This window comes from Diaphorina citri, unplaced genomic scaffold, assembly GCF_000475195.1.
Source record: "Diaphorina citri unplaced genomic scaffold, Diaci psyllid genome assembly version 1.1 scaffold310, whole genome shotgun sequence".
Taxonomy (NCBI): domain Eukaryota; kingdom Metazoa; phylum Arthropoda; class Insecta; order Hemiptera; family Psyllidae; genus Diaphorina; species Diaphorina citri.
This window is the reverse complement of record NW_007377745.1, coordinates 52,540-79,234: the sequence shown is the minus strand read 5'-3', so window position 1 is coordinate 79,234 and position 26,695 is coordinate 52,540. Positions and strand designations below refer to the sequence as shown.

Below are 26,695 nucleotides of genomic sequence, written 5' to 3'. Positions count from 1 at the left end.
CCAGATTTTTTTTTTTCTGTTTTTAGCCCAGTCAACATTGGATCTGGAGATTAGCAGATCAAGAACATGTCACATCATGAATTTTAGCAAGTGATCAACACTTGTAGCTAGTGTTTTTTTTTTTTCTTTTTTTTTTCAATTCCCCGTGTACTCTGGTATTGAGTATAGGGTTATGTGTTAGTAAACCTATGGATTTACTCACATATCACCAACACATCGAGTTGGTAAACCCCACCATCAGCTGTCAAATAAATTTTTACTTACTTGAATCAGCACCTGCCTCTACTACTGAGGTGTCACCATTACTATCGGCCAATTCAACCATATCGGCCATTTGCAAGAATTATCTGAAACATATAAAGAAAATAGAAATGGTTAGATGTGCCATATTTGAGGTAATGATAAAAGGCATTTTATACGAGGAACTTGAGATCTTGAGACAGCTCCATTCAGAAGATGTGGGTGATAGGTATTGGAATGAGTTGATGGATTATCATGAATTAGCAGTGTAAATACTTTAATAAATCATTCAAAATTTTAAGGAATTTTCCCTTAAATTTTTACTTCATTCCTTTTCACGAGAAAACGGCTCAACCGATTTTGATGAATTTTTTTTTGGTTGTTAGGAAGAGTACTCGGGGTGACATAGCTTAAATTTTTACTTCATTCCATAGACCTCTACCGCCTAGGAAAGATTTCATAAGTTTGAGAACCCCTGAATTACCCCATATCAAATACATATACCAAAGCATCTGGTCTGTAGGTATTTTGGCTCAAATGTAAAGAAATCATTGAAACTAGACTAGACTACGTGCTGACAACAAAGTCAATTTGTTTACCCATGTCATCTGTCAAAGCACAAACTTTAGCATAAGTAAAAAATGAACCCTAAAGAGTAAAAGAATTTCATATACAATGTGTATATCAACACAGATGACATTGTTTATAATGCCAAGAGAAAAGATGATGCATAAATATGATGTCATTGTATGATTCTAATTGAATCATTGCCATTGTGTTATGTTACTAGATTGGACGTTGAAAGACGAACCTTTATTATTGACTTTATTCAGTAAGAACTTTTTTAAAGGTTTTATTTAGCGTGGCAGGATACTCAGAACTTTCACCCAACCAGTACTGGAAGGCAGGGTCGAGGTCATACTCTAAAAAAATCAAAAGAAAAGAGTTTCAATTTTTCCCTAAATTGGCACTCGTTTGACCCATCCCCAGCCTTCCCTTATGTCTAAAAAGACTGGGAATGATTCACTTCTTAAGTTCTTCTCAAGTACACTGTGACCACCCTGAATTGGTAATTATATACAATAACCTAATAAATAAATACAAAATGGTCAAGAAATGAAACAACAAACCTGACATTCTTCAAGAGATAATAAAAGTAATGAGCAAAATTAAAACAAAGGAAAAATCACCGCTTTTTTTCTTCTTTTTTCTATTATTTTCTGTTGCTGTTTACGAAAAAAAAGGTTTACGCGGGAAATCCACGTTTCTGAAAAAAACATTCATTTTCCACAAGAGAGAGAGAGAAAAAGAAAAATAAATGTTTTCCATGTGATCGTAAAGATGTCACGTTACAACATTTTAACACAGGGAATAAAAAGTTTGCAAGCAGAGCATCGCATATAATTACACAAACTTTCAATTGCCTATTTGCCTACTTCCTGTTTGTAAGTAAATAAACTTGAGTTACATAGCTTTAATGATTGCAATTTGCAATAGGTTTTCAAGTTTCTTTTGAATGAAGTTTATTTCTTGTTTAGATGATGGGAGAAGAATTTCAATAGTTTTTATTAAGACGTTCATCTCTAAAGTTTTCAATTTTTGTACTACATAAAGGAGGTTTATCGCCTTAAGTTTCACCTTTTGCATTGATTTGATTGTCATAGGTTCATTAATCATATTCACACTTTTACAGTCCTATTGATCATAGATCGACATAGTCGCGGCAGTGAAGTAAACCTAGAACGCAGGAAGGCCAAGTTCGATTCCCGGTGGAGTCAAAAAAGATTAACACGCAACACGTACTGAGTTTCTTCTTCTCTTTCATTTAACATTAAATTGATGGGACACATACTATGGGCAGGGTATGCTATGGCACGGTGATAACACGCCTGTTTCATTGTGATACACGTGTTTTCCTACAGTGGCAACCATAGGCGATGAAACACCGGCCAAATATACATACGAACGTATAGAATTAGTGAAACACCAAGATTCCTTATCACAACCCGAGGTACTTGGGATGTCACAAAATATCACATGGCTGATAACGTTAACTATTTGGTGTGACATGCGATAGCATAGCACACTGGAGGGGAATCGCGTGACGTCACACGCACGGAACCCAGGACCCCAGACTGGAAACCAGCGGTGCGAACCGCTAACCTCTCAACAGAAAGGAAAGGAAGGAACGCAGAAAGGTGTGGGTAAAGGAGAGCGCGAGAATGAGGTAGTGCGCAGGCGCGACGAATTATAGCGCAAAATGGAACGCAAAGAATCATGGCACAAAACGGAATCCAAGATTGGACGAGTCCAACCCGTAGCTTGAGGGAAGGGGTGTCCGCATTGGGTACGGGAACATAACCCGATGCTGGTTGGCATATTTAGGGTAAAGACTCGACGCTAGGGTAAATACTCCCCTCTCTCTCCAAGGTTATAGGCTTTCCTCGTAGGACTCGCTAGGGTAAATACTCCCCTCTCTCTCCAAGGTTATAGGCTTTCCTCGTAGGACTGTGACGTCACTGTTCACTCTCCCCCCTCTACACACTCGTTCTATTCCGTACCATGTTCAGAGGGAGATGAGGGGGGGGGATGAGTCACACCCACCATCTTGAAAGTTGTGTGGTGGATAGGGGGAAGGGTAAGATAGACTTTGGGCTTTTTTACTTTCTATTTATTATCTTTATGTGCAGAGGATGTGTGCAGTGCAACAGCAGAGCTTTTGGGACCCCAAAGTTTCGAATCCCGAGCACTTTTGAAAACTCACAAATTATTGTAAAGTTAACGTCAATAGTCTTGCTAGAAACTAATAAGAAACAAGATCATTAGTGGAAGTCTAAATCAATCTTGAGATGAGATAATACCTATGGAATAATCATGTCATCAATACATTTTCTATTCGAATCCCGAGCACTTTTGAAAACTCACAAATTATTGTAAAGTTAACGTCAATAGTCTTGCTAGAAACTAATAAGAAACAAGATCAGTGGAAGTCTATAAATCAATCTTGAGATGAGATAATACATATAGAATAATCATGTCATCAATACATTTTCTCCCATAGGCATAGGATTAAGCCGCAGCTATACAAGATGGTCCGAGATGATTTAACTCAGTACCTAGCTAGGTTGTTAGCTTGTTAGCGCGGAAGACTTCACATCTGGAGGTTGGTGGTTTAAGCCCAAAATTTAGTGAAGACACTATTGATCATAGATCGACATAGTCGCGGCAGTGAAGTAAACCTAGAACGCAGGAAGGCCAAGTTCGATTCCCGGTGGAGTCAAAAAAGGTTAACTCGCAACACGTACTGAGTGTCTTCTTCTCTTTAATTTAACATTAAATTGATGGGACACATATTATGGGCAGGGTATGCTATGACACGGTGATAACACGCCTGTTTCATTGTGATGCACGCTGCACGTGTTTTCCTACAGTGGCAACCATAGGCGATGAAACAGCCAAGTGTCGGCCATGTTGGATTTTGATGTTGAAAAAGTAGTATGAGAGCAACAGAGAGAACGAACAAGGCGATTCTATCCTTATCTTTTTCGAAAGTCCTTGGGTCTTTCTCTTGGGGTTTCCAGAAATCTATCAACTATTTCTTCGATCAGGTGTTAATTGCTAATTGGATTTTCGGTTCAATCGAACCTTCGGGGGCCCGTAGATGTCCCTTCTAAGAAATTATTTGTTTCGACTCCTCAGCGATAAGAATTATGGGCGGTAATGGAATTCGACCAAGAATTTTGGCCAGTACTACCTCTGAGCGTCAGTAGATATTCCAGAAGGTTTCAATTTTCCACCAAAAAAAACAGACGAGTAGAAAAGACTCAGAAAAGAAAGAGCCCAAAGAGAAAGAGAGCGAGAACAACTAAACTAAACAAAAACAAGTGAGAGATAAGAAGAAAGGAATGGTAAAGAGAGAGCACAAAAATATTTAGTAGGTAGGTGAATAACCTGAAAGAAACACTCCTGCAAGAAGAAGCAGAAGAAGAAAAGAACAAGAAGAGGAAAGAAGCAGACGAAGCTCGAAAGAAGTGAGTTGGAAGGAAAGTACGAACGACTCTGCTAGCCTGCTCTGCGATGTGTGTGGTGGGATGTGTGTGGTGGGTGTGGTGTGTGTGTGTGGTGGGATGGGTGTGGTGTGTGTGTGTGGTGATTTGGTGTGTGGTGGATGTGGTGTGTGGTGGTGGGTGTGGTGTGATGGGATGTGTGTGATGGGTGTGGTGTGTGTGGGGGGTGTATTTGTGTGTGTGTGGTGGTCCCGTACAAAGGACGGGTCAACCACTAGTAACAAATAACCAGGGAATGACATTTGCAACAAGCTCTCGCGAAGGTCCAAAAACCAATTTGCAAGCTTTCTTCTGTTCCACCAAAATCGGACAGACGGTTCGAAAGTTATCGCGGATTTGGCGAAAGAAACAAACGGAGAGACAAACTAAAGGCCAGAAACGCTTATGATACGTTAGGCATATAATATAAGAGTCATAATGAAGTCACTTGTCACATGATTTTATCCTTTCAATCATTGAAACTAGACTAGACTACGTGCTGACAACTAAGTCAATTTGTTTACCCATGTCATCTGTCAAAGCACAAACTTTAGCATAAAATATGAACCCTAAAGAGTAAAAGAATTTCATATACAATGCGTATATCAACACAGATGACATTGTTTATAATGCCAAGAGAAAAGATGATGCATAAATATGATGTCATTGTATCAAGATTCTAATTGAATCATTGCCATTGTGTTATGTTACTAGATTGGACGTTGAAAGACGAACCTTTATTGACTTTATTCAGTAAGAACTTTTTTAAGGTGTTATTTAGCGTGGCAGGATACTCAGAACTTTCACCCAACCAGTACTGGAAGGCAGGGTCGAGGTCATACTCGAACAAATCAAAAGAAAAGAGTTTCAATTTTTCCCTAAATTGGCATTCGTTTGGCCCATCCCCAGGCAACACACAAAACATTACGGGCATCATCATTATTGCAAAAGCAACAAGTTTTTCTTTCTTCTTTTCCAGCGAAACAACCTGTTGGGTACTTCAGGGAAAAATCCTAGTTTTGGAGAATCGAACCCAGAACCTTTAGTTACCGAGAGCTCTAAGAACAAGTGAAAAATCGAAATAGTTTCCACCCGGGAAGCAATCATAGAAGACAAATTTCCGTCGAAAGATGTCGCAAACACACATCACCACAACAAAAAAATCATTGAGTCAGATTATAGGGTTATTGGGTATTGAAGTCAACAACCTTTGCAAGAGAATGAGTTACATTTATATGGAGCTGTCATTCCAGACAGATTTATATAAAACTGTAGGGTGCATTTTGTTTCAATAGAGTACCTACATTTCGAAAAGCATGTCTGAATATCTTTTCCGACCTTGCAATGAAAAACCTGCTAACTTTTTATTTTCATTGACATAAAATATGACGAGACGGCTCAGTCACAATTTTCAAATAACGATGACGTTGGCAGATTGTGGAAAATGTCTCACTACTCCACATTTTGTTTCGATAAGAGGTGATTAAAATGGAAAGGAACAGCGATATTCCTTCTTGCAGCTTCCGCCAAATATCAATCTAATTGAAAATTCCGGAAAATACGAGTACCAATCTAGTGTAAATTTGGTAAGCCAACACCAAACGTCAATTTGCTGGTTTCGAGTTGAGTTAGTATTTATTAGAGGGCAGAATTCGCCCAGAGGTAACGCACTTAGCATGCAGAAAGTTTCGATTGCAAATATTTCATAATTTATTATGCTAATCTACTACATAAAATTAATAACAATGAAATCAATCCATGTGTCAACTCTTCAGAGAATTATTTGATTTTATACATCACACTAAGTATTATATTACGAGTAGGTATGTATTATGTATTATATACAATAACCTAATAAATAAATACAAAATGGTCAAGAAATGAAACAACAAACCTGACATTCTTCAAGAGATAATAAAAGTAATAAGCAAAATTAAAACAAAGGAAAAATCACCGCTTTTTTTCTTCTTTTTTCTATAATTTTCTGTTGCTGTTTACGAAAAAAAAAAGGTTTACGCGGGAAATCCACGTTTCTGAAAAAAACATTCATTTTCCACAAGAGAGAGAGAGAAAAAGAAAAATAAATGTTTTCCATGTGATCGTAAAGATGTCACGTTACAACATTTTAACACAGGGAATAAAAAGTTTGCAAGCAGAGCATCGCATATAATTACACAAACTTTCAATTGCCTATTTGCCTACTTCCTGTTAGTAAGTAAATAAACTTGAGTTACATAGCTTTAATGATTGCAATTTGCAATAGGTTTTCAAGTTTCTTTTGAATGAAGTTTATTTCTTGTTTAGATGATGGGAGAAGAATTTCAATAGTTTTTATTACGACGTTCAGCATCTCTAAAGTTTTCAATTTTTGTACTACATAAAGGAGGTTTATCGCCTTAAGTTTCATCTTTTGCATTGATTTGATTGTCATAGGTTCATCTTATTTTCATTGACATAAAATATGACGAGACGGCTCAGTCACAATTTTCAAATAACGATGACGTTGGCAGATTGTGGAAAATGTCTCATTACTCCACATTTTGTTTCGATAAGAGGTGATTAAAATGGAAAGGAACAGCGATAATCCTTCTTGCAGCTTCCGCCAAATATCAATCTAATTGACAATTCCGGAAAATACGAGTACTAATCTAGTGTAAATTCCACCAAACTAGGGTTGCCAGACAAGAAATTTCAAAAGGAGGACATTTTGGCTAAAAAAAAGGCGGACATTTCAACCAAGAGGAGGACGCAGAAAATAATCAACACAAAAAGCACCAGTAACATGATTTTTTTTTCACCTATGTACAGTGTACCTACATATCTACCACCTACGTATTTATACACCTACTGAATGTACGTACATTGTACATGAACTTATTGCACAAAAATTGCATTTATGCTTTTTAAAGATTTCAAAAAGGCGGACATTTTGCTATATTTTAAAAAGGCGGGCGGACGGAGGACAAACGTATAAAAAGGAGGACATGTCCGCCGAAAAGCGGACGTTTGGTAAGCCAACACCAAACGTCAATTTGCTGGTTTTGAGTTGAGTTAGTATTTATTAGAGGGCAGAATTCGCCCAGAGGTAACGCACTTGCTTAGCATGCAGAAAGTTTCGATTGCAAATATTTCATAATTTATTATGCTAATCTAATACATAAAATTAATAACAATGAAATCAATTCATGTGTCAACTCTTCAGAGAATTATTTGATTTTATACACACACACTAAGTATTATATTACGAGTAGGTATGTGTATGAAGTCTATGAACATTGAACATCACATGCACAACACACAAAACATTACGGGCATCATCATTATTGCAAAAGCAACAAGTTTTTCTTTCTTCTTTTCCAGCGAAACAACCTGCATTTTTCAATTTATATTAGAAATTCGAGTGTTGTTTGAAAATGTCTTTCACATAAATCTTCTTTGCCAGTGCAGTCGACATGTTTTTCCCATGGGTTTGTCATTTATTTTATCAAGGTGTAAAGGTGCATCCACATTATTTGAATTTAGCATACATTTTCGTTAAACTCAATAATAAACTATGTGCCAAAAGTCCAAAACTGAAAAGTCAAAGCCAGCCCCAATATGCCGTCACGAATAAGTGGTACATAATATTAAGGCTGATGGCTAGGGTCTACAATCCTCAGCTATATCTGAGTTTCTAAGCATGCTCGTAGAATACTCCGCGCCGTCTCTTCTAAGCATTCTCAAAAGGTGACATGAGGTTATAGACTCGGAGCTAGAGAATCAGCACACGAAATGCGTTGTGCAAAACCAGATTTTCTTCCCAAACCGTGCTCCCCCAATTTGGTGCGCTTTCGAGGAAGAATAAAAAGTTTTAGGATAGACAATAAGAAGAGAGAAAGGTAGATACGAGAAAGAGAGAGAAGTGGTACATAATATTAAGGCTGATGGCTAGGGTCTACAATCCTCAGCTATATCTGAGTTTCTAAGCATGCTCGTAGAATACTCCGCGCCATCTCTAAGCATTCTCAAAAGGTGAGGTTATAGACTCGGAGCTAGAGAATCAGCACACGAAATGCGTTGTGCGAAACCAGATTTTCTTCCCGAACCGTGCTCCCCCAATTTGGTGCGCTTTCGAGGAAGAATAAAAAGTTTTAGGATAGACAATAAGAAGAGAGGAAGGTAGATACGAGACAGAGAAATGGGAGGGGCGGAAAAGAGATAGGGAGAGAGAAAGAGAAAAGAACGCAAATATAAAAGAGAAAGCGAGAGGGAGGAGGAGGGGGAGCAAAAGAAAAAGAGGTTATGATGAGAAGAAGGGATAAGTTGGAGGAAAAAGTAGACACAGTGAGGAAGAGAGAGAAAGGGAGAGACAGAATAAGAGGATAAAGTGAGACATAGAGAGGTAGAAAGAGTAAGAGGGAGGCAAAAAAGAAAGAGAATAAGGGGAGGAGAGGAGAGAGGAAAACAAGAAATATAAAGGAAAGAAAGAGAAAGAGAGTGGGGAGCCAGGAAAAGGTGAGGAAGAGAGGGACAAGGATAGAGGGAAGAGAGAAGGATAACATCAGGGAGGAAGAAAGAGAAAGGGAGGAGAGGGTGAGGGAATTCAAGATATGAGAGAGAGAATTCAAGGGGGAAGGGGAGAGAGAAAAGGAAAGAAATAGAAAATGGCGGATGCGGGCCAAGTGAGGAGGGGAGCTTTGGAGCCCCCACAGTTCGAGAGGAAATGGGAATGAAGGAGAGGGAAGGGGAAGATGAAGAGGAAAGGGAAAATGAAGTGTAGGTGAGGGAGGAAGAGAGAGAAGAACACTAGGGGAGAAAAGTGAGGAGAAACATTAAGTAAGGGAAGTAGGGAGGGGGAAGAAATGTTAGTGGGGGAAAGGAGGGGTGGGTGGGGCTTTAGATAGTAAAAGTGGCTCACTATTGCGAAACGCTGGATAAATGGAGTGAAAAATAGGGAGAGACGAAAGGGAGAGAAAAAAAAAGAGTCTTTCTCCCAAGGAGAGGCGCTGAAATAATGCCAGAAATTCGACAGGTGAATTAACCTGCCTAAATAGTTTTTCGCCGGCTAACGACCAATCCATTTACGTTTTGAGACCTCACAACCCCCCGCCTGATCTCACCAGAAATGATTCTAAAAACTTTTCTTCTACACCCACTTTTAGGCCAGGGAGAGAGATTTAATTTACAACAAAGAGGGTTGGTTCGGTATTCAAAAGAGAGTAAAGAGACCCCCATCAAGTTTCAAATCTTTCCTGGGCAAACCTATAATGTCCTTCATTCCAGACAAACCCCCATCTTTGGTTCGAAGGGAGAGAAGAGACAAAGACAAATCTCAACCTTAAGCTATGACGATGGATCTCAGCGAAGCCTGAATTCTGCCTGATGGATAAATGTATAAAATCCGAAAAGAGTTGAGGCACCAAAATGATTTTGAGGTTACGTTCAGTGAGGAGTAAGAAGTGTCGTAAGTCGTTTCTTGGGATGTCAATAACCTGGAAACCAAACCATTTCCTCTCTTCTCTCTACTGTTTATTTCTTCGAGTAAAACACACTGTGAATATTGTGATGCTTACCGAGGAAAAAGTCTCGAAATTTTGAAACTACGTTGTTCCTCTACGTTTGAAACTTGAGACTACGTTATTCCTCAGCTTCTACGCCCCCAGAATCCCCGGAGAAGTGTCGTAAGTCGTTTCTTGGGATGTCAATAACCTGGAAACCAAACCATTTCCTCTCTTCTCTCTACTGTTTATTTCTTCGAGTTAAACACACTGTGAATATTGTGATGCTTACCGAGGAAAAAGTCTCGAAATTTTGAGACTACGTTGTTCCTCTACGTTTGAAACTTGAAACTACGTTGTTCCTCAGCTTCTACGGCCCCAGAATCCCCCAAATGAATTTATTTGAGGAACAGAATCACACTGACAAAACGTAAGTAACAGCCAGGAAAACGAGTGAAAAAACGAATGGCGAGAAAAAGACAAACAGAAAGTATTTGATGACGTCATATAATTTTGACAACCGTAGTCCAGAGAGACCTTGGTCATCCGGAATCTCCAGTCTTCCACACAAACACACAACATGGGGAGTGAATAAGGATGAAGCGAGGCCTATATGTAGGTAGGAGCATGGAACAACATAGCCATTATAGGAATTCCAATAAGAAAGTACCCATGATGCATACAAGCAGCGCAAGTGAGCTAGTGAGTAGCAAAGTAGCATACATAGTGAAATACATGAATAGGGCAGCTGTAGGTAGAGAGAACAGAGAATAATACCCAGCTAAAATAAAACTCGACAGACAAGGAGAGAGAGAGAAAACACGTCGACCTAAGTACCCATGATGCATACAAGCAGCGCAAGTGAGCTAGTGAGTAGCAAAGTAGCATACATAGTGAAATACATGAATAGGGCAGCTGTAAGTAGAGAGAACAGAGAATAATACCCAGCTAAAATAAAACTCGACAGACAAGGAGAGGAGAGAGAGAGAAAACACGTCGACCTGAAAAGAGAGGGAGCGAAATCGCCCGATCACTCCCGAAGTGCGGGGAGAGCACAAACCGATCATGATAAAAACCCTGCCGAGGAAGTAACAAACTCAAAGTTGTCGGAGAGTGAAAAATTCCTCGCCAAAAACCCGAGCAAGCATTGAGTCTTCTTCCCATAAAAACCTCGCTCCCCCTCTCACTTTTAGAGAGTAGCGCAGAGAAGCACACTCTACTTGGCCAATATACGTACAATCCTACACCAAGTGTCGGCCATGTTGGATTTTGATGTTGAAAAAGTAGTATGAGAGCAACAGAGAGAACGAACAAGGCGAAGAGAGAGAGAGAGAGAAGCGGGGGGTAAGAGGGGATATGGCAACGTTGTACCGTTTTGTGACTAGAGAGAAAGAGAGAATCAGTGGATGAGGAGGAGTGGGGAGAGGTATTAGAGGACGGAGGGAAGGGAGGGTAGGGTAAGTAATGGGGGTACATTGTTAGGGCCTGGATTCCAGGAAAACGAAAACGGGGGATATGGCAACGTTGTACCGTTTTGTGACTAGAGAGAAAGAGAGAATCAGTGGATGAGGAGGAGTGGGGAGAGGTATTAGAGGACGAAGGGAAGGGAGGGTAGGGTAAGCAATGGGGGTACATTGTTAGGGCCTGGATTCCAGGAAAACGAAAACGCCAAAAAATTGGAAAGCGATTGGACAAAAAGAACCATTTGTCTGTGTTTGCTACTGATCTACGCGAAATGTAGAAACACCAAATGAGTTTCTGTCTAAACTTCATCAGGAAATTCTACAAAAAAAAAAAAACATCCTAAAAACTAACAGCAAAGGACGCAAGAGAAGCCCATTGATAATAAAAAGTAAAATCTTCCGTATTACAAAACCTGTCAATGAAACAAAGCAAGAACGGATAAAAATGAAAAAGTACCAGACGCAAGCCTGTTGCTAAACACAGGCCCAATTTGGAAAAGTAAATAATCGCAATTCATACCTACTCATCCACATCAATCAAAAAGAAAGTAAAAACGAACTAATGAATGAAAGGGTGAAAAACACTTTAAACAAAAACATTCCATTCAAAACACTACGGCGAGGTTGAACTTGACCTATTTATTATTCTAACCTGAAGATATGAAACAGTAAATCTGTCTTGAAATAATATGCATTAATTTTCTAATAACGTAAAAGAATAATATGTGAAACTGTTCAACTTAATACCTACTTATTATACAAGCATGCAATGAAATTACAGGATCGAGCATATCACTGGTTACTTTGAAAAACTTTCAGTGCCTCGATTTTGGACTTTATGTTCACAAATACTGCCCCGAAAGCTATAGCTTGCTGACATGGCCGTCTGAATTGCACAAAGGAAAATCCATTATTCAATTAGGGAAAACTTCTTAATAAGGGTTTCACCATAGAAATAGAAAATCTTGGAAAAGACGTCATAATCACCACCGAGAGTATTCTAGATTAAAATCACTTGAATTGGAGCACCCAGCAAAATCCCGAGTCCTCAGCAATAGCAAACAAAGGTCTACAACACAGGAATCGCCAAATGCGCCAGCGCAGCGTATGATAGAAAGTACTGAAGGTACGATGATGACAACTGTACACCAAAGAACAGGGCAGGTGCACTCAAAATAGTCGCGAATGGAGTCGAAATGTCGAATCGACACCATATTTGACATCCAGTTGGTGTTTTGTATATCAATGGTCATTTTGTTCAATGTTCGCACTAAATTATGAACAGTGCACATTTTATTGCAACTTGCAAGTAACAATACACAATGATACTTGCATCGAACTTACTTGACCTTCCATGGAATACGGAGATATAAACAAAACTGTCCAAAACCGTAACAAAATTGTATATCAATGGTCATTTTGTTCAATGTTCGCACTAAATTATGAACAGTGCACATTTTATTGCAACTTGCAAGTAACAATACACAAAGATACTTGCATCGAACTTACTTGACCTTCGATGGAATACGGAGATATAAACAAAACTGTCCAAAACCGTAACAAAGTACATGTTTCGCAATACACGCACGATTTCAATCACAATTCACCATAGCATCGTTAACATAATAAGCACAATGTTATGTCAACAATACACCTAAAATGTGTATATTAATTGTATACTGTGTGTATTAATTTCAGTGAATTACCTACACCTCCATCCTCCACATGTACTTTACTCGTAAATTTCCATTACACTGCATTTCAATCTTTGCACGAAGATATTATGTACAAAATAATTTGCAATAACAAAAACGTTTTTCCCCCGTTCCACTTGAAACTTTTTTTCTTCGCTTCTCTTCTCCTGTTGACTTGTGATTTATTTACATTCTGCACACATGGCTTTTCCATACATACCTATGCAAATGCTTGTGGAAATGAAATTTCCCGCTCTTTTTCTGTAAGCCTTTTGATGTTTTGATGGGATATTTCACACCGCAAAGTGCACTTATCTGTACCGCTGTCTAATTAGGCCTTGGTGAATGGACATTAGAAGTGCCGGACCCATGATGTCTTGTCAAGTTGTCATTTCATTTCACACCTGCGAGTTGTGAGAATGCTCAGAGAGGTGTTATGTCCGACTTTTTTTTTCCTTTTGACTAGAGTAGAAAATTTTGCCGCTAGTGGCTTGTGCTCGTGTCAAATGCTTTGCCGACTAGTCGGCATCGAAATTTTTCTTCTACACCCACTTTTAGGCCAGGGAGAGAGATTTAATTTACAACAAAGAGGGTTGGTTCGGTATTCAAAAGAGAGTAAAGAGATCCCCATATCAAGTTTCAAATCTTTCCTGGGCAAACCTATAATGTCCTTTATTCCAGACAAACCCCCATCTTTGGTTCGAAGGGAGAGGAGAAGAAACAAAGACCAAATCTCAACCTTAAGCTATGACGATGGATCTCAGGGAAGCCTGAATTCTGCCTGATGGATAAATACGGTGTCAAATGAGCCTTTGGGCACTAGAAAGGTGTAAGTCTAGAAGTATTAAGAACTAGACATTGGATTTGAGACAAAATATTCAATTGGAGAATTAGTGAGTTACTCACTGAGTAAGAGAGAAAAAGAGAGAGGCAAATGGAGGATCCAATGCGAAGACTCGGTGTCAAATGAGCCTTTGGGCACTAGAAAGGTGTAAGTCTAGAAGTATTAAGAACTAGACATTGGATTTGAGACAAAATATTCAATCGGAGAATTAGTGAGTTACTCACTGAGTAAGAGAGAGAGAGAGGCAAATGGAGGATTCAATGCGAAGAAAATGAGAAAAGACCAAAGAATGGAACGACAGAGAGAATGGAATAGAATTTAGAAAGATAGAGAGAATGGAACAAAGAAAAGAAATACAGACTTGAAGGCCAAATGCGAGTGGGAAGAAAATGAGAAAAAACTGAGTAAAAACGGAGTACAAAACAGAAAAAAATGAGCATGATAATAACCAAGGGAGAAAGAAATAGAGAAAGGGAAACAGAGAGAGAGAGAATAAAGAGGAAGAAGAAAAAGAGCGAGCATAAAAATTGTGCCCGAAAAATCAATACAGAAAATGAGTGAGGGCGAGAGGAGGGGAGAAAAGAGAAGGAAGGAGAGAGAGGAGAAAGAGAGAGAACATGGCAACAGAGCCCAAATATAACAACTCAGTGCAATGGGAAGCAAAGCGACTCTCTCACTGAAGGAAGAAAGAGAAAGAGAGAGAGAGAGAGAGAGCGCTCAAGCGGGGTTTAGGAGAGAAAGGAAAAGGGGAAGAAAAAGAGAGTTGAAAGAGGAGGGTGAAAAGGAAGGAGAGAGAGGAGAAAGAGAGAGAACATGGCAACAGAGCCCAAATATAACAACTCAGTGCAATGGGAAGCAAAGCGACTCTCTTACTAAAGGAAGAGGGAGGAAGAAAGAGAGAGAGAGCTCAAGCGGGGTTTAGGAGAGAAAGGGAAAGGGGAAGAAAAAGAGAGTTGAAAAAGGAGGGTGAATGTGCGAAGAGAAGAGGGGTTAATACATAGGGAGGGAGAGAGAGAGAACTGAAGGGTGAGGGTAAGTAAAGGGAGGAAGAGAGTTAAAGGGGGAGGTTGAAAATGTGGATAGAGTGGAAGAGGGTGGGGGTGTATGAGAGAAAGGGAAGGGGGAAGATAAAGAGAGCTGAGGGATGGGATGTACCGGTACAGAAGGAAGGGGGGTAAGAGAGAGCGCTGGAGAGGGGGTAGATATACAAAGGGAGGTAGGGAAGGAGAGAGAGAGATGGCATTTACTGGAGGGGTAAAATAAAGGGATAGAGGGAAGAAGGAATACAAGGGTGAGGGGAATGGTAGAGTGAGAGAGAAATATAACAAGGACAGGGTAGGGTGAGAGTTAGAGAGAGATGGAGAGGGTAGGTGAAGGAGGTATCCTTCCTCCAAGGGATCGATATTCACTACTAAATGGGAGGGAGGGTAGGGGAGAGAAAGTTAGAAAGAGAACACAAGCAAGAGTGATAAGAGGGGAGGCAGAGGAAAAAGAGGAAGAGAGAGAGAGAAAAAAAGAGATAAGGGTTGTTGGGTACTTCAGGGAAAAATCCTAGTTTTGGAGAATCGAACCCAGAACCTTTAGTTACCGAGAGCTCTAAGAACAAGTGAAAAATCAAAATAGTTTTCACCCGGGAAGCAATCATAGAAGACACATTCCATCCCTTTGAAATTTCCGTCGAAAGATGTTGCAAACACAATACTGCCCCGAAAGCTATAGCTTGCTGACATGGCCGTCTGAATTGCACAAAGGAAAATCCATTATTCAATTAGGGAAAACTTCTTAAAAAGGGTTTCACCATAGAAATAGAAAATCTTGGAAAAGACGTCATAATCACCACCGAGAGTATTCTAGATTAAAATCACCCACATAACTCAAAGATTGACATTATTGGATTGTCTTAGTAGGTAATCCACATTTGGGGGAAGTTCTTTAGGTAGATCTTGTACAAACTTTGCAAGCTTGAAACTAGTTCTTTAGCTAGATAAATCTTGTGCAAACTATGCAAGACATTTTAATAAGGTTCATCAGAACATTTAGTACAGACCCTATGAAAACGCCTTGACCCTGTAAAAACAATAAATATCAACACCTCCGAGACACCACATGTCACATATTAGACTTCAGAGAGATAGTTGTCAATGGGGACAAAAAAGTTGGGGAAAAGATTGAAACGGGGGAAAAAGTTTAAAATGAGATCATAACATGTGTGTAGAAGCTAAAGTGTTTTTTGTTGCACTCTTCATCCACTTCAAAAGGCGTCTCGACTAGACTTGCAAAATGTATAGCGAAGGACGAAGGGTTGTGTTCAGATTTTTTTCCCTTTCTTTATTAAATATTTTCAAACTCATTTAAGTACCTCTTCGCTTAATTAGTTTGCTTTATTATTTTCAGATAAGTGTTTTTTGTTGCACTCTTCATCCACTTCAAAAGGTGTCTCGACTAGACTTGCAAAATGTATAGCGAAGGACGAAGGGTTGTGTTTAGATTTTTTTCCCTTTCTTTATTAAATATTTTCAAACTCATTTACCTCTTCGCTTAATTAGTTTGCTTTGTTATTTTCAGAGTATCCATGACTTCTTCCACTTGAACTACAACAAAAACATACTAATCGAACACAAAACCATCACAATATACAAGTAGTATTAACAGATGAGCTTTTTGATCTTGGTGAAATTGGAAAACTCAGTTGAAGGGGCGAATTGTCTGAACGTATAACATCAACGTATGAAGCAAGAGTGACACCTCAGTCATTATCAGATATAGCATGTCTACTGCTGCGGGTGCAAATTCCACCTAGCACCCAAGAATAGAGCCGCGGGTTGTGTTTGTTATTTTCAGAGTATCCATGACTTCTTCCACTTGAACTACAACAAAAACATACTAATCGAACACAAAACCATCACAATATACAAGTAAGTAGTATTTAACCGATGAGCTTTTTGATCTTGGTGAAATTGGAAAACTCGGTTGAAGGGGCGAATTGTCTGAACGTATAACATCAACGTATGAAGCAAGAGTGACACCTCAGTCATTATCAGATATAGCATGTCTACTACTGTTACCAGACGATTAATACCACAACACAAACTCTACTCTTGCCACCAATATATCGGGGGCCGCCATCTTGGATTCACGTTCTCACAACCGTGAGCGTTGGAGGTTATTATTATCATTATGGATATGGTTGCTTTTTTCAGAACACTCATCAAGTGTTTCATAGCCTGTTTTTTCCCGATTCTGATGAGTGAAACAGCGCCTTTTTTAGGCTGATTTGACTTTATTATAGCATGCCCAACCCGTAGAATGTCCCTAATAGGTAATACTATCAGAAGACCTGACAGGAAATAAAACATTAGAGAGTAGCAACGCAGCAATTGAAAGCTAGAGAACACTTCAAATGAAACATCACTAGGATTACCTACTAGGAGTAGTGAAATATTGGTCATCTCTGGGGATTGAACCAAGGAATTTTGGGATGGTAACCAAGGCGTGTTACCACCAAGAGTTGGCACTAAAGAGACAGTACTAGAAATAGTGAAAGTGATTGAAAGCTAGAGAAAAATACTTTGCAATAAGCACTTCAAATGAAACTAAACAGTTGGGGATTGAACCAAGGAATTTTGGGATGGTAACCAAGGCGTGTTACCACCAAGAGTTGGCACTAAAGAGACAGTACTAGAAATAGTGGAAGTGATTGAAAGCTAGAGAAAAATACTTTGCAATAAGCACTTCAAATGAAACTAAACAGTGAAATATTTGATACAAACATTTATTATCATGAAAATCATTACCTATGTCTTGGGTTACTTGGGTATTTATTAAGTAGGTATGTGCTTGGGTATTTCGAAATATGTATTCAAATTTTGATGTCTCTTTAGTTTGAGTTGTCAAAGAGCTGTTAAAGATCTGTAGGTAATATTTGGCATTACTTACCTACTTACGTATCTCTTTCTTATTTTGCCATCTCACTGATTTCTACTTTCCTTCTCCCTCCTTATTTCTCTTATCTCCTCTAAATCACGGAGTCGTATTTTGATCGTAATCACCTCTGTGATGTTGTACGAGTATTTTCAAGATGATTAGGTTATGCAGTAAATAATGTTTAATGTTTGGCGTCTAATTCTTTCTCTATGACCTTGAAACTTTTTATAGAGATTTCAATGTATTTATTGGTACACTTTGGCTTGGATTGTATTACTACTTTCCTCGAAGAAGTAATTTCCATATTGTACTGGGATGGTTCGTTTGTGTTGTTCGTTTGATTGCATATTTATTAGGAAAAGAGGAAAAAAAATGTACCCACAATATTGTCTCAGAACTTTCAAGTTAAGTATCATATCAAATGATTATGAGAACCAATATCCTTTAAATAACATACATTTGAAAAAGATGAGATTAGTTTGGATGTTTTTGAGTGCGCCAATGCACTTTTTGGGTACTTTTACATCGGAATAGGACTCTACCTCGAAAAAAAATGTCATTTGGTTGAGCCCCATTTCCATATTGTACTGGGATGGTTCGTTTGTGTTGTTCGTTTGATTTCATATTTATTAGGAAAAGAGGCATTTATTTTATATTAAGGAGGAAATGCCAGAGTTAGTTTGAGAGTCAACCAGGGCCAACATTCGTTTCCATTTCCACATTCGCTGATGAGTCTCTCGTCTCTCGGTTTATTATCATGCAGACGTTCTGAAAGTATAAAGGAATTCACCGAAATACTACGAATAGCTATCAAAGCAGATGAGTCCTAGACCTCAACCAGCGATTTGGCCAAAAACCTGTTTGTTCTACCATCACTACTCTACTCGGTCGCTCATTCAGTGATGTCAAACCTTTTGAATAGGAACCTGAAAATATACCTACTAACGAAGATATTTGGTGAATTCTGGCAACATTGCATACTTATTCCGTGGAAGAAATAAGGAAAACCCACTAAAGCGGGGGGCTGCGGGGGGTTTGCTACAACTTCTGGTAGGGAGTGGTTGCTGTGTTGTCAGTTTTGCTCTTGCATTAACAATTTTTTGCACGAATATTTGGTGAGTTTCGGCAATGTAAGTGAGTTCTCCTTTCTTCTTTGAATAGAAGCTATGAGGTTCGGTGTAGCTTTTCCATTTTCCAGTCTACTAGGAAAGAAAGAACCTATCTAGTATTTATTATTGATCTTTACCCAGTAGAGATTGAGACATTGTTGGTTAATTTGGCTTAGTAATACATTTTCCATTTATCAGCCATGAGATGAAACACGATTAGGTGATGGAGAAAGAGATGGAGGTGATTAGGAAAGATGGAGAGTGTGTGGGGGCTGGGAGAGAGGGAGATGGAGTGTGGTGAGCGGAGGAGGGAAAAGCCTATTTTGATATAGCAATCCTATGAATCACGAAAAAGAGGGGGAGAGACCCTCCCCCTCCCCTCTCCACATTGAGCAAAAAAACTACCGGGAAAAACTCACACAATGAGGGAGCAGCAAAATATCGATCTAATAAAAAGCACACACTAAAGTGCTTACTCCAAAAAAATAATAAAAGTACAAAAAAGGGGAAGCACAACATCCAAGCATCGACAGAGAGAGGAAGAGAGAGAGACTCGGTGTAGAAGCGTGGAGCGAACAATGCAAGGTAAAGCGAGGAGAATGGAGTGTGGAGCGAAACGCTAGAGAGAAAGAGAAACGAGAATGAGGAAGAAAGAGAGAGGCAAAACTAAACCGCTGTGAGGCACTGCTTACTCTTGCCACCAATATATCGGGGGCCGCCATCTTGGATTCACGTTCTCACAACCGTGAGCGTTGGAGGTTATTATTATCATTATGGTTGCTTTTTTCAGAACACTCATCAAGTGTTTCATGACACAAACTTAGTCGCACGTATTAATAACTGAGTAGATAATTATCAATTTATCAATAATTATGTGGATACCAACAGCCAACAGAGTCAACCAACTAAAGCTACCTTCTAATGGACTCGTACAGGTACTAGAACGGATACGAGTATATGAATGTGGATACCAACAGCCAACAGAGTCAACTAACTAAAGCTACCTTCTAATGGACTCGTACAGGTACTAGAACGGATACGAGTATATGGGATTAAACCTCACATCTCACAATACTACATAAGACAAGATGAAGAATGGAATCTAAAATTTACGAGTGTTTTTTTCTCCAATGAATGAAATGAAAGAGAAATACTATAGGTAATACGTAGGAATGATGCATAAATAATTGAAAAGTACGCTACCACATAAACGTAAAGTGGAGTCATAATAATAAATGGGCGAGAGAAAAGAGAAGAACTTGGGGAATAAAAATTGTGAACTCATTCAATCTCATCCGCAGGTTACACGAAGTGCATAATAAATACGTTCTGGCAATGGAAATTGGGTTACAGCGTGTAGGTAGACAAGTTTATCTTTTCTCTGTTTGTACGTCAGGTTTTCCGAGTCACTGGATATTAACGAGTTCAATTTAGAGTGTAAAGTGTAAAAGCTGCAGGAAAATCACGAGGGATCTAAATTGTGAACTCATTCAATCTCATCCGCAGGTTACACGAAGTGCATAATAAATACGTTCTGGCAATGGAAATTGGGTTACAGCGTGTAGACAAGTTTATCTTTTCTCTGTTAGTACGTCAGGTTTTCCGAGTCACTGGATATTAACGAGTTCAATTTAGGGTAAAGAGTGTAAAGTGTAAAAGCTGCAGGAAAATCACGAGGGATCTAGTATTTTCAACATCAGAGTGATGCATTTTATCACTACGGATGTGAGTCCAATGCCCGGGCGATTAATTTGTGCATGTTGACTGCTGCACTTTGAACTTCATTATACATGGTCCTGGACCAGGATTAGGCTATGGGAAGAAGGATCCATGATTTTCAGCTTATTTCATGGGTAGGGATCTAATATTTTCAACATCATAGTGATGCATTTTATCACTACGGATGTGAGTCCAATGCCCGGACGATTAATTTGTGCATGTTGACTGCTGCACCTTGAACTTAAAGGTAATTTTATTCATTATACATGGTCCTGGACCAGGATTAGGCTATGGGAAGAAGGATCCATGATTTCCAGCTTATTTCATGGGCCATCTTTCCTCAGAGTAATGTAGTATCTCAATAAAATTATCATGGGACTCAAACAAGGGGAGCCGTAGCTCCCTGACCAGTTTGCCAGCGAGGCAGAAAAAATGTCCAAAGTGAAAGTCGAACCCATGACCTAGTTATTGCATGTGTTGTGGTAAGAGAGATAACAGGCACGTTAGAGACTACTGTCTCTCTCTCTCTCTCTCTTCACTCCCTTCTCTTACCTCTTTTATCTTTTTTTCTCTTTCCTTCTTCTCCAAAAATTTCAGCTCTCTGTCCCTCCCTTTTAGTCCCCCCCTCCCAAACTCTACCATAATAGCTCCCATCCCTTCTCTTCCCCCTTTCTTTCTCTCTCGCACAGCTTTTATATCGATCCCTCTTCATCTCCTCCCTCTCCTTCTTTCCTCTCCCTCCCTCTATTTATTTCCCTCTCCTCTTAATCTCTACCCGCCTCCCTTTCCATCTCTTTTTATTTTCCTCCCCTCCTTTCATCTCTCTCACTTCACCTCCCCCCTCCTCTATTCCTCTTTAGACCCTATCTCCCTCTCGCACGCCCGTTTTTTCCCTCTCTTTCTGTTTAGAACTCTCTTCTTCTCTTTTTAGCAACTCAACCTCCCTCCTCCTCTATCTCTCTCTCTCTCACCATATTATTTTCTCTTTCTGTATAATCTCCCCGTCTTCTCCATCTCTCTTTTTCTTCCCCCTTTCCCTCATTTTCTCTCTCTTTCTTTCACCCTACCCCATTCCTTTCCTCTGGCACACAACCTTTTTATCGATCTCCCTCTCTCTTTCCCCCTCTCGCTCACTCTGCCATAAATGCTATCCTCCCATTTCTCTCTCTCTCTTTTAACTTCTCTCCCTCCCCTTTCGACATTCCCCTATCATTTCTCTCCTTTTTTCCTCCTCAATACCTCCCAAGCTCAACAAGAATTGAGAAAGAGCTGAAAATAATCATTTTAATACCCTTGAGGCCTTGGACCTTGCTGGTTGTGCCTAGCACTTCCAAAGCAGGCACACTATCCTCCATACTAACTAGACTGGCTTATCTTGAACTTTAGCAAAGAATGCTTTTATATGGCTCATTAGATTAAAATGGGCAGCCTAGCGGGTAGTGCCAGCCTATTTTGCTTCGTGGGTAGAGCCAACCTAGTTAGCTTGGAGGGTAGTGCACTAGCCTCCTAATGCTAAGTCAAGGGTTTGATTCCGACTTGTCCTCCTTTTCTCTTCAATTTGGGGATAGTAAGACCCTCTGTAAAAGACATCAAAGATAATAATGCAATCTTACTTTGGTGTCAACTGTAGGTCCTTCCACAAAACCAGCTTCTTCTTTCAATCTCCTCAGGAATGCTGGCTCGTCAGGTTTGATGTAAGAAATGTTATGCTTCTTTCTCGACATTACACAGAGACAACACCATGTTAATCTTCCCTTGTAGTTCCCTTAAGCTTCCGTTCTTATCAAAGTGGCACAATAATAGGTAGGTGGTACACACGGCATTTAATTTTTGTTGTAGAACAAACAAAAAAAAATCAGCCTTGTAAATATTATGAATAATAAGAAATACCTCTAGAGAACAAAATACCATGATAATAAATTAAATAGAACAAAGGAGCAGGGTCACTGGTTGGGGAGATGGAGTGATAGTCAACAACTATGTCACTAAATAAAATTAAAATTGATAAAATTAGAAAGCATCGACATTGTCTTCTCCTCCTCTCCCGCTAAGTCTTTGATCTTTTAAAATTCTTTAATATAAAAGACAAGAAGCCAAGAAGGGAATTCTCATGAAATTGAAAAATCAAAAAGTGACCAAATTCCCTTGAGTTTAGGAAAGGACTCAAGAAAGTTTAGATTACAGTACATCACCGAATCTCATGGATATCTGATATCCATGAAACCACCTTGGTATACGTCCATACTGACACACTAAACCCCGTCTGACCATACACCATTGCACTATGTTATATCATTGACTAGCTAGGGGCTTCATTATGACCACTTCTATTTAACTAAGAGGTTAACTTACTGTCGGTATGGTAAAGACAAGGTCTGGTGCGCTAATGTGTTCGCTTCCTTGGACTTAGAGTCTCGTGATCTGAGGGTTCTGCTGAATATTGACTATGGTACGCTGCCTATGCTGATACTGCGCATGCTTGTCTGTCTGACTCGCTTTGTCCAAACACTCGTAACTAAGACTAGACTGCGCATGTCCGGTTTCCGGACACAAGAGCAGACACTCGGATGACTTGGCGTTATGCGAATGCGTACACGCGTGGTTCTGTTTGTATCCATGGAGATGCGCACCGACCTGGTTCTTCAAATACCCCGCGAACCCATAGCCAAACCCGTAACCACCGAACGATTTGGTGGTCAAGTTATCCCAAGATTTAACTGGTTTCACTTGCTGATCTTCATTCCTGAAGGAACTCGGAGAACTTTTCACGGAATGCTGACGCGTGTGAGGTTCGAAATACAGCGTATCCGTGCTGAGGGAAGTCGTGTATGATGCAGCACTGTCTTCTGGCTTGAACTCACTGGACGTGGCTGAATGAAGACTATGCTGACTGTGGAGATAGCGGTGGGATCTGGAGTCCCGGTGGCTGAGGGAAGGGACGTGCTGATTCAGATTCACTTGAGAAGATTTGTTTGTACTGGACGACTTTTCTCCGCACCAGTCTGCAAGCCCAGGAATGTTATGAGTTAATACCATGTTTGTTTGGTAAAACATGTCAATAATCATGCTAGTAAATCACCAAAAATGAATATGTATCGGCAACATTTTGTATCATGCAGTAGAAAACTAGAGCTATAGGAAGTAAAATATTGGTTAAAACGTTAAAAGAAAGTAAAATTACATTACATAAAATTAATGCGAATATAAAAGGTTTGAGTAGTTCAGTAAAATATACATAATGTCAAAAAGTAGTTATCAAAGAGATTAGAGGAATAACCAATAGGTATACGTGCACCAAAAATACGACAAGACAAGACAAGACAGGACAAAGTGGTACTTACCTAATGCCCGTCATTCACGCTCAGACCGTCTGACAGAGGTCCGACTGGAATGGGGATGGGCATTGCTAGGGGGCAAACCCCTGTACAGGAGATAGTGGGTGTGAGAGGGGACATGATTGTGACCCCGAGCTATCTCCTCACTCGAGAGCGTGGGGCGTACTTCCACTGTGGGGTAGAAAATGAAACAAAATGATCATCAGATTATCACCAATCAAAGGGACTTTTAAGTGCTATGCTGGTAGTATAAACAAGATATATTCTATTGTGTCTTTTCTCCGCACCAGTCTGCAAGCCCAGGAATGTTATGAGTTAATACCATGTTTGTTTGGTAAAACATGTCAATAATCATGCTAGTACATCACCAAAAATGAATATGTATCGGCAACATTTTGGATCATGCAGTAGAAAACTAGAGCTATAGGAAGTAAAATATTAGTTAAAACGTTAAAAGAAAGTAAAATTACAGTACATAAAATTAATGCGAATATAAAAGGTTTGAGTAGTTCAGTAAAATATACATAATGTCAAAAAGAAGTTATCAAAGAGATTAGGGAAATAAACAATAGGATAGACATGCACCAAAAATACGACAAGACAAGACAGGACAAAGTGGTACTTACCTAATGCCCGTCATTCACGCTCAGACCGTCTGACAGAAGGTGGTCTGAGTATGAGCGGCAGACAAAACACATACCTAATATAGGTACGTACTACGTATTGAATTGTTACGAAAAGACAGGCTTTTTTTTTTTTTTAGGTTTGACAGAGGGAACTGTAACTGCTATGGTCTTATCGTCCCGAAATCGAAGGAAGACAGGACAGGAGAAAGCCAGCGGTTCCGAGGACGAACATTATCCCATCAGGATAAAATCCGCCCCGGGGGCGGGAATCGAATTGAATTGATTAGTGTTTAACTTATTTTTATGTTTCTCACAAGCTCCAATACAACTTTGTTTATCCTGGTTCATTGGGCCTGAAAGGTCCCCTCACTGTGGCAATCAAGTTAGAGTCTTGTATACCTATTTAATGAGAAAATCAAAATACATAGTATTCTATTCTACTATAATAGGGCTTTCCCCCATTAGTTATGTTATTTTTCTACATAATATCCAACTACCGGGATTCAAACCTGTTTCCAGTCCTTGCCCTTCATTCATCATTTCGCTGTCCTGTTAAATTACCCATTTACCATTCCTCCACTCTAAAGACCTCCTTGATCCTTACCATTTTCCAGTCCTAGACTACCGTTGAGATCATCGAGTTTGGCCTGATTACAACTGCTATTGCTGCTTTTCTTCCTGGCCGGCAGCGAATGAGTCTTCCACTTCCCGTGCACCAACTCCTTCTCCTTCACACACAGACGTTCGAGCTCCGCCATTTTACTCTGCAGTATCCTCTGTAGCTGGATGTATCGCATGTGTAGCTCCACCTGTGATAAGAACCAGTGATAACGATAAAAACCAGTGATAACGATAAGAACCAGTGATAACGATAACAAGGAATTTTAATGGTGTTAAGCATAAATGCCCGTCCCAAATCTCGTTTCCCCGCTCAATACACTACGCTAAATTCTATGACTTGACTTGGACTCGAACCACCAACCTCCATATCCGAAGTCCACCGTCCTAACCACTGCAGAAAGACAGACGTACTGACAACCTGACAGGCCTCATAAGCTAACCCAGTCAACAACCAATAGGTTAGTACTGTTAGTAGGTATTAGATAAATGAATCAAGCATATTATGCAGAAAGACAGACGTACTGACAACCTGACAGGCCTCATAAGCTAACCCAGTCAACAACCAATAGGTTAGTACTGTTAGTAGGTATTACATAAATGAATCAAGCATATTATGATAGGAACATGCGAAGAACGAAAAGGAGACTAGAACAAAAGGCATAAGAAGCTGTTCGAATACGAATACAAATCCCCTTGATATGCTATATTTGCTTGTCTGTCCCCTCTTAGAGAAACCATGCACAGAGCTAGACCTTTTGCATGCTAATGACACGGCCATCCAGACCGCTCTTTTCTGGATGGACAAGATTTGAGAGAGAAGTACATATAACTAGTGCTTTATTTAGACTGTCAGCTTTGAACAAGTTGTTCCATTATACGAGATATGCTGGACGGACAAGGAAAGTAACTAAGTAGTAGTGAGGATTTCAGGCACGAAGATATACCTTGCTGCTGGTGTGAGGCGTGATGTTTGGAGGACTTGTGCTTGTGCCGACTACTATGATGATGGGACCTGGATCTGACCCTGAGCAGGGGCGGAACACAAGTGGGACTACAACAGGGACTGGCCAGGTCGTAGGCCTCTATGCTGGCCGTGTCTGAGCCCGCGCCTGGCTGACTATTCCCTAGACAGGAGGCACAGGACCGACGCCTGGACTCTGACTTCACTGGAGACAGTGACATACAAAAGACAGGGGGTCAGTTGTATGCGAGAGAATCTGCGAGGCGGGATGGTGAACACGGATGGTGGAGGGGGGGGGGAGAAAGAAAATATATACAGCGTGAGAAATACGGACTACAGTCAGGTGAAGAGAAAACAAAAGTTAACAGAAAGTAAAACTTAAAAGATAACGGAGAGTATAACTTAACAGGTAACAGAAAGTAAAAATATATTGATAAATAATAAAAACTGGGTGGGGTGTGGGGTGAAAAATAAAATCAAAGGGAAAGCAGAAAAAAAAAAACAGTTGTTTTTTTTTTTTTTAAAAACTTCTTTCCCCCTTTTTTTTTTTTTTTTTTTTTTTTTTTTTTTTTTTTTTTAATGGATGAGCAGCTGAAATGACCACCACCGAGCACAATAATATAGCTACACCATTTT

General features: G+C 39.7%; 2 protein-coding genes across 3 annotated transcripts in view; both read right to left on the bottom strand.

Moving 5' to 3' along the window:
- LOC103507386 (myb-like protein X) overlaps positions 1–26,695 on the bottom strand; it is a 45,492-nt gene that overhangs the window by 13,462 nt on the left and 5,335 nt on the right. The window contains exon 2 of the mRNA XM_026822266.1: positions 265–347. Within this exon, the coding sequence (XP_026678067.1) occupies positions 265–334 (70 nt within the window). The 5' untranslated portion in view covers positions 335–347. The remainder of the gene's footprint in view (positions 1–264; positions 348–26,695) is intronic.
- Positions 22,406–26,695, bottom strand: part of LOC103507390 — a 29,869-nt gene continuing 25,579 nt past the window's right edge. Inside the window, exons 6-7 of one of the 2 annotated variants that reach the window (XM_026822260.1) lie at positions 26,043–26,264; positions 22,406–23,518 (exon numbers count right to left, since the gene is read on the bottom strand). In XM_026822260.1, the coding sequence (XP_026678061.1) occupies positions 22,923–23,518; positions 26,043–26,264 (818 nt within the window). In that variant the 3' untranslated portion in view covers positions 22,406–22,922. The remainder of the gene's footprint in view (positions 23,519–26,042; positions 26,265–26,695) is intronic. The other variant, XM_026822261.1, reaches the window with a different exon arrangement.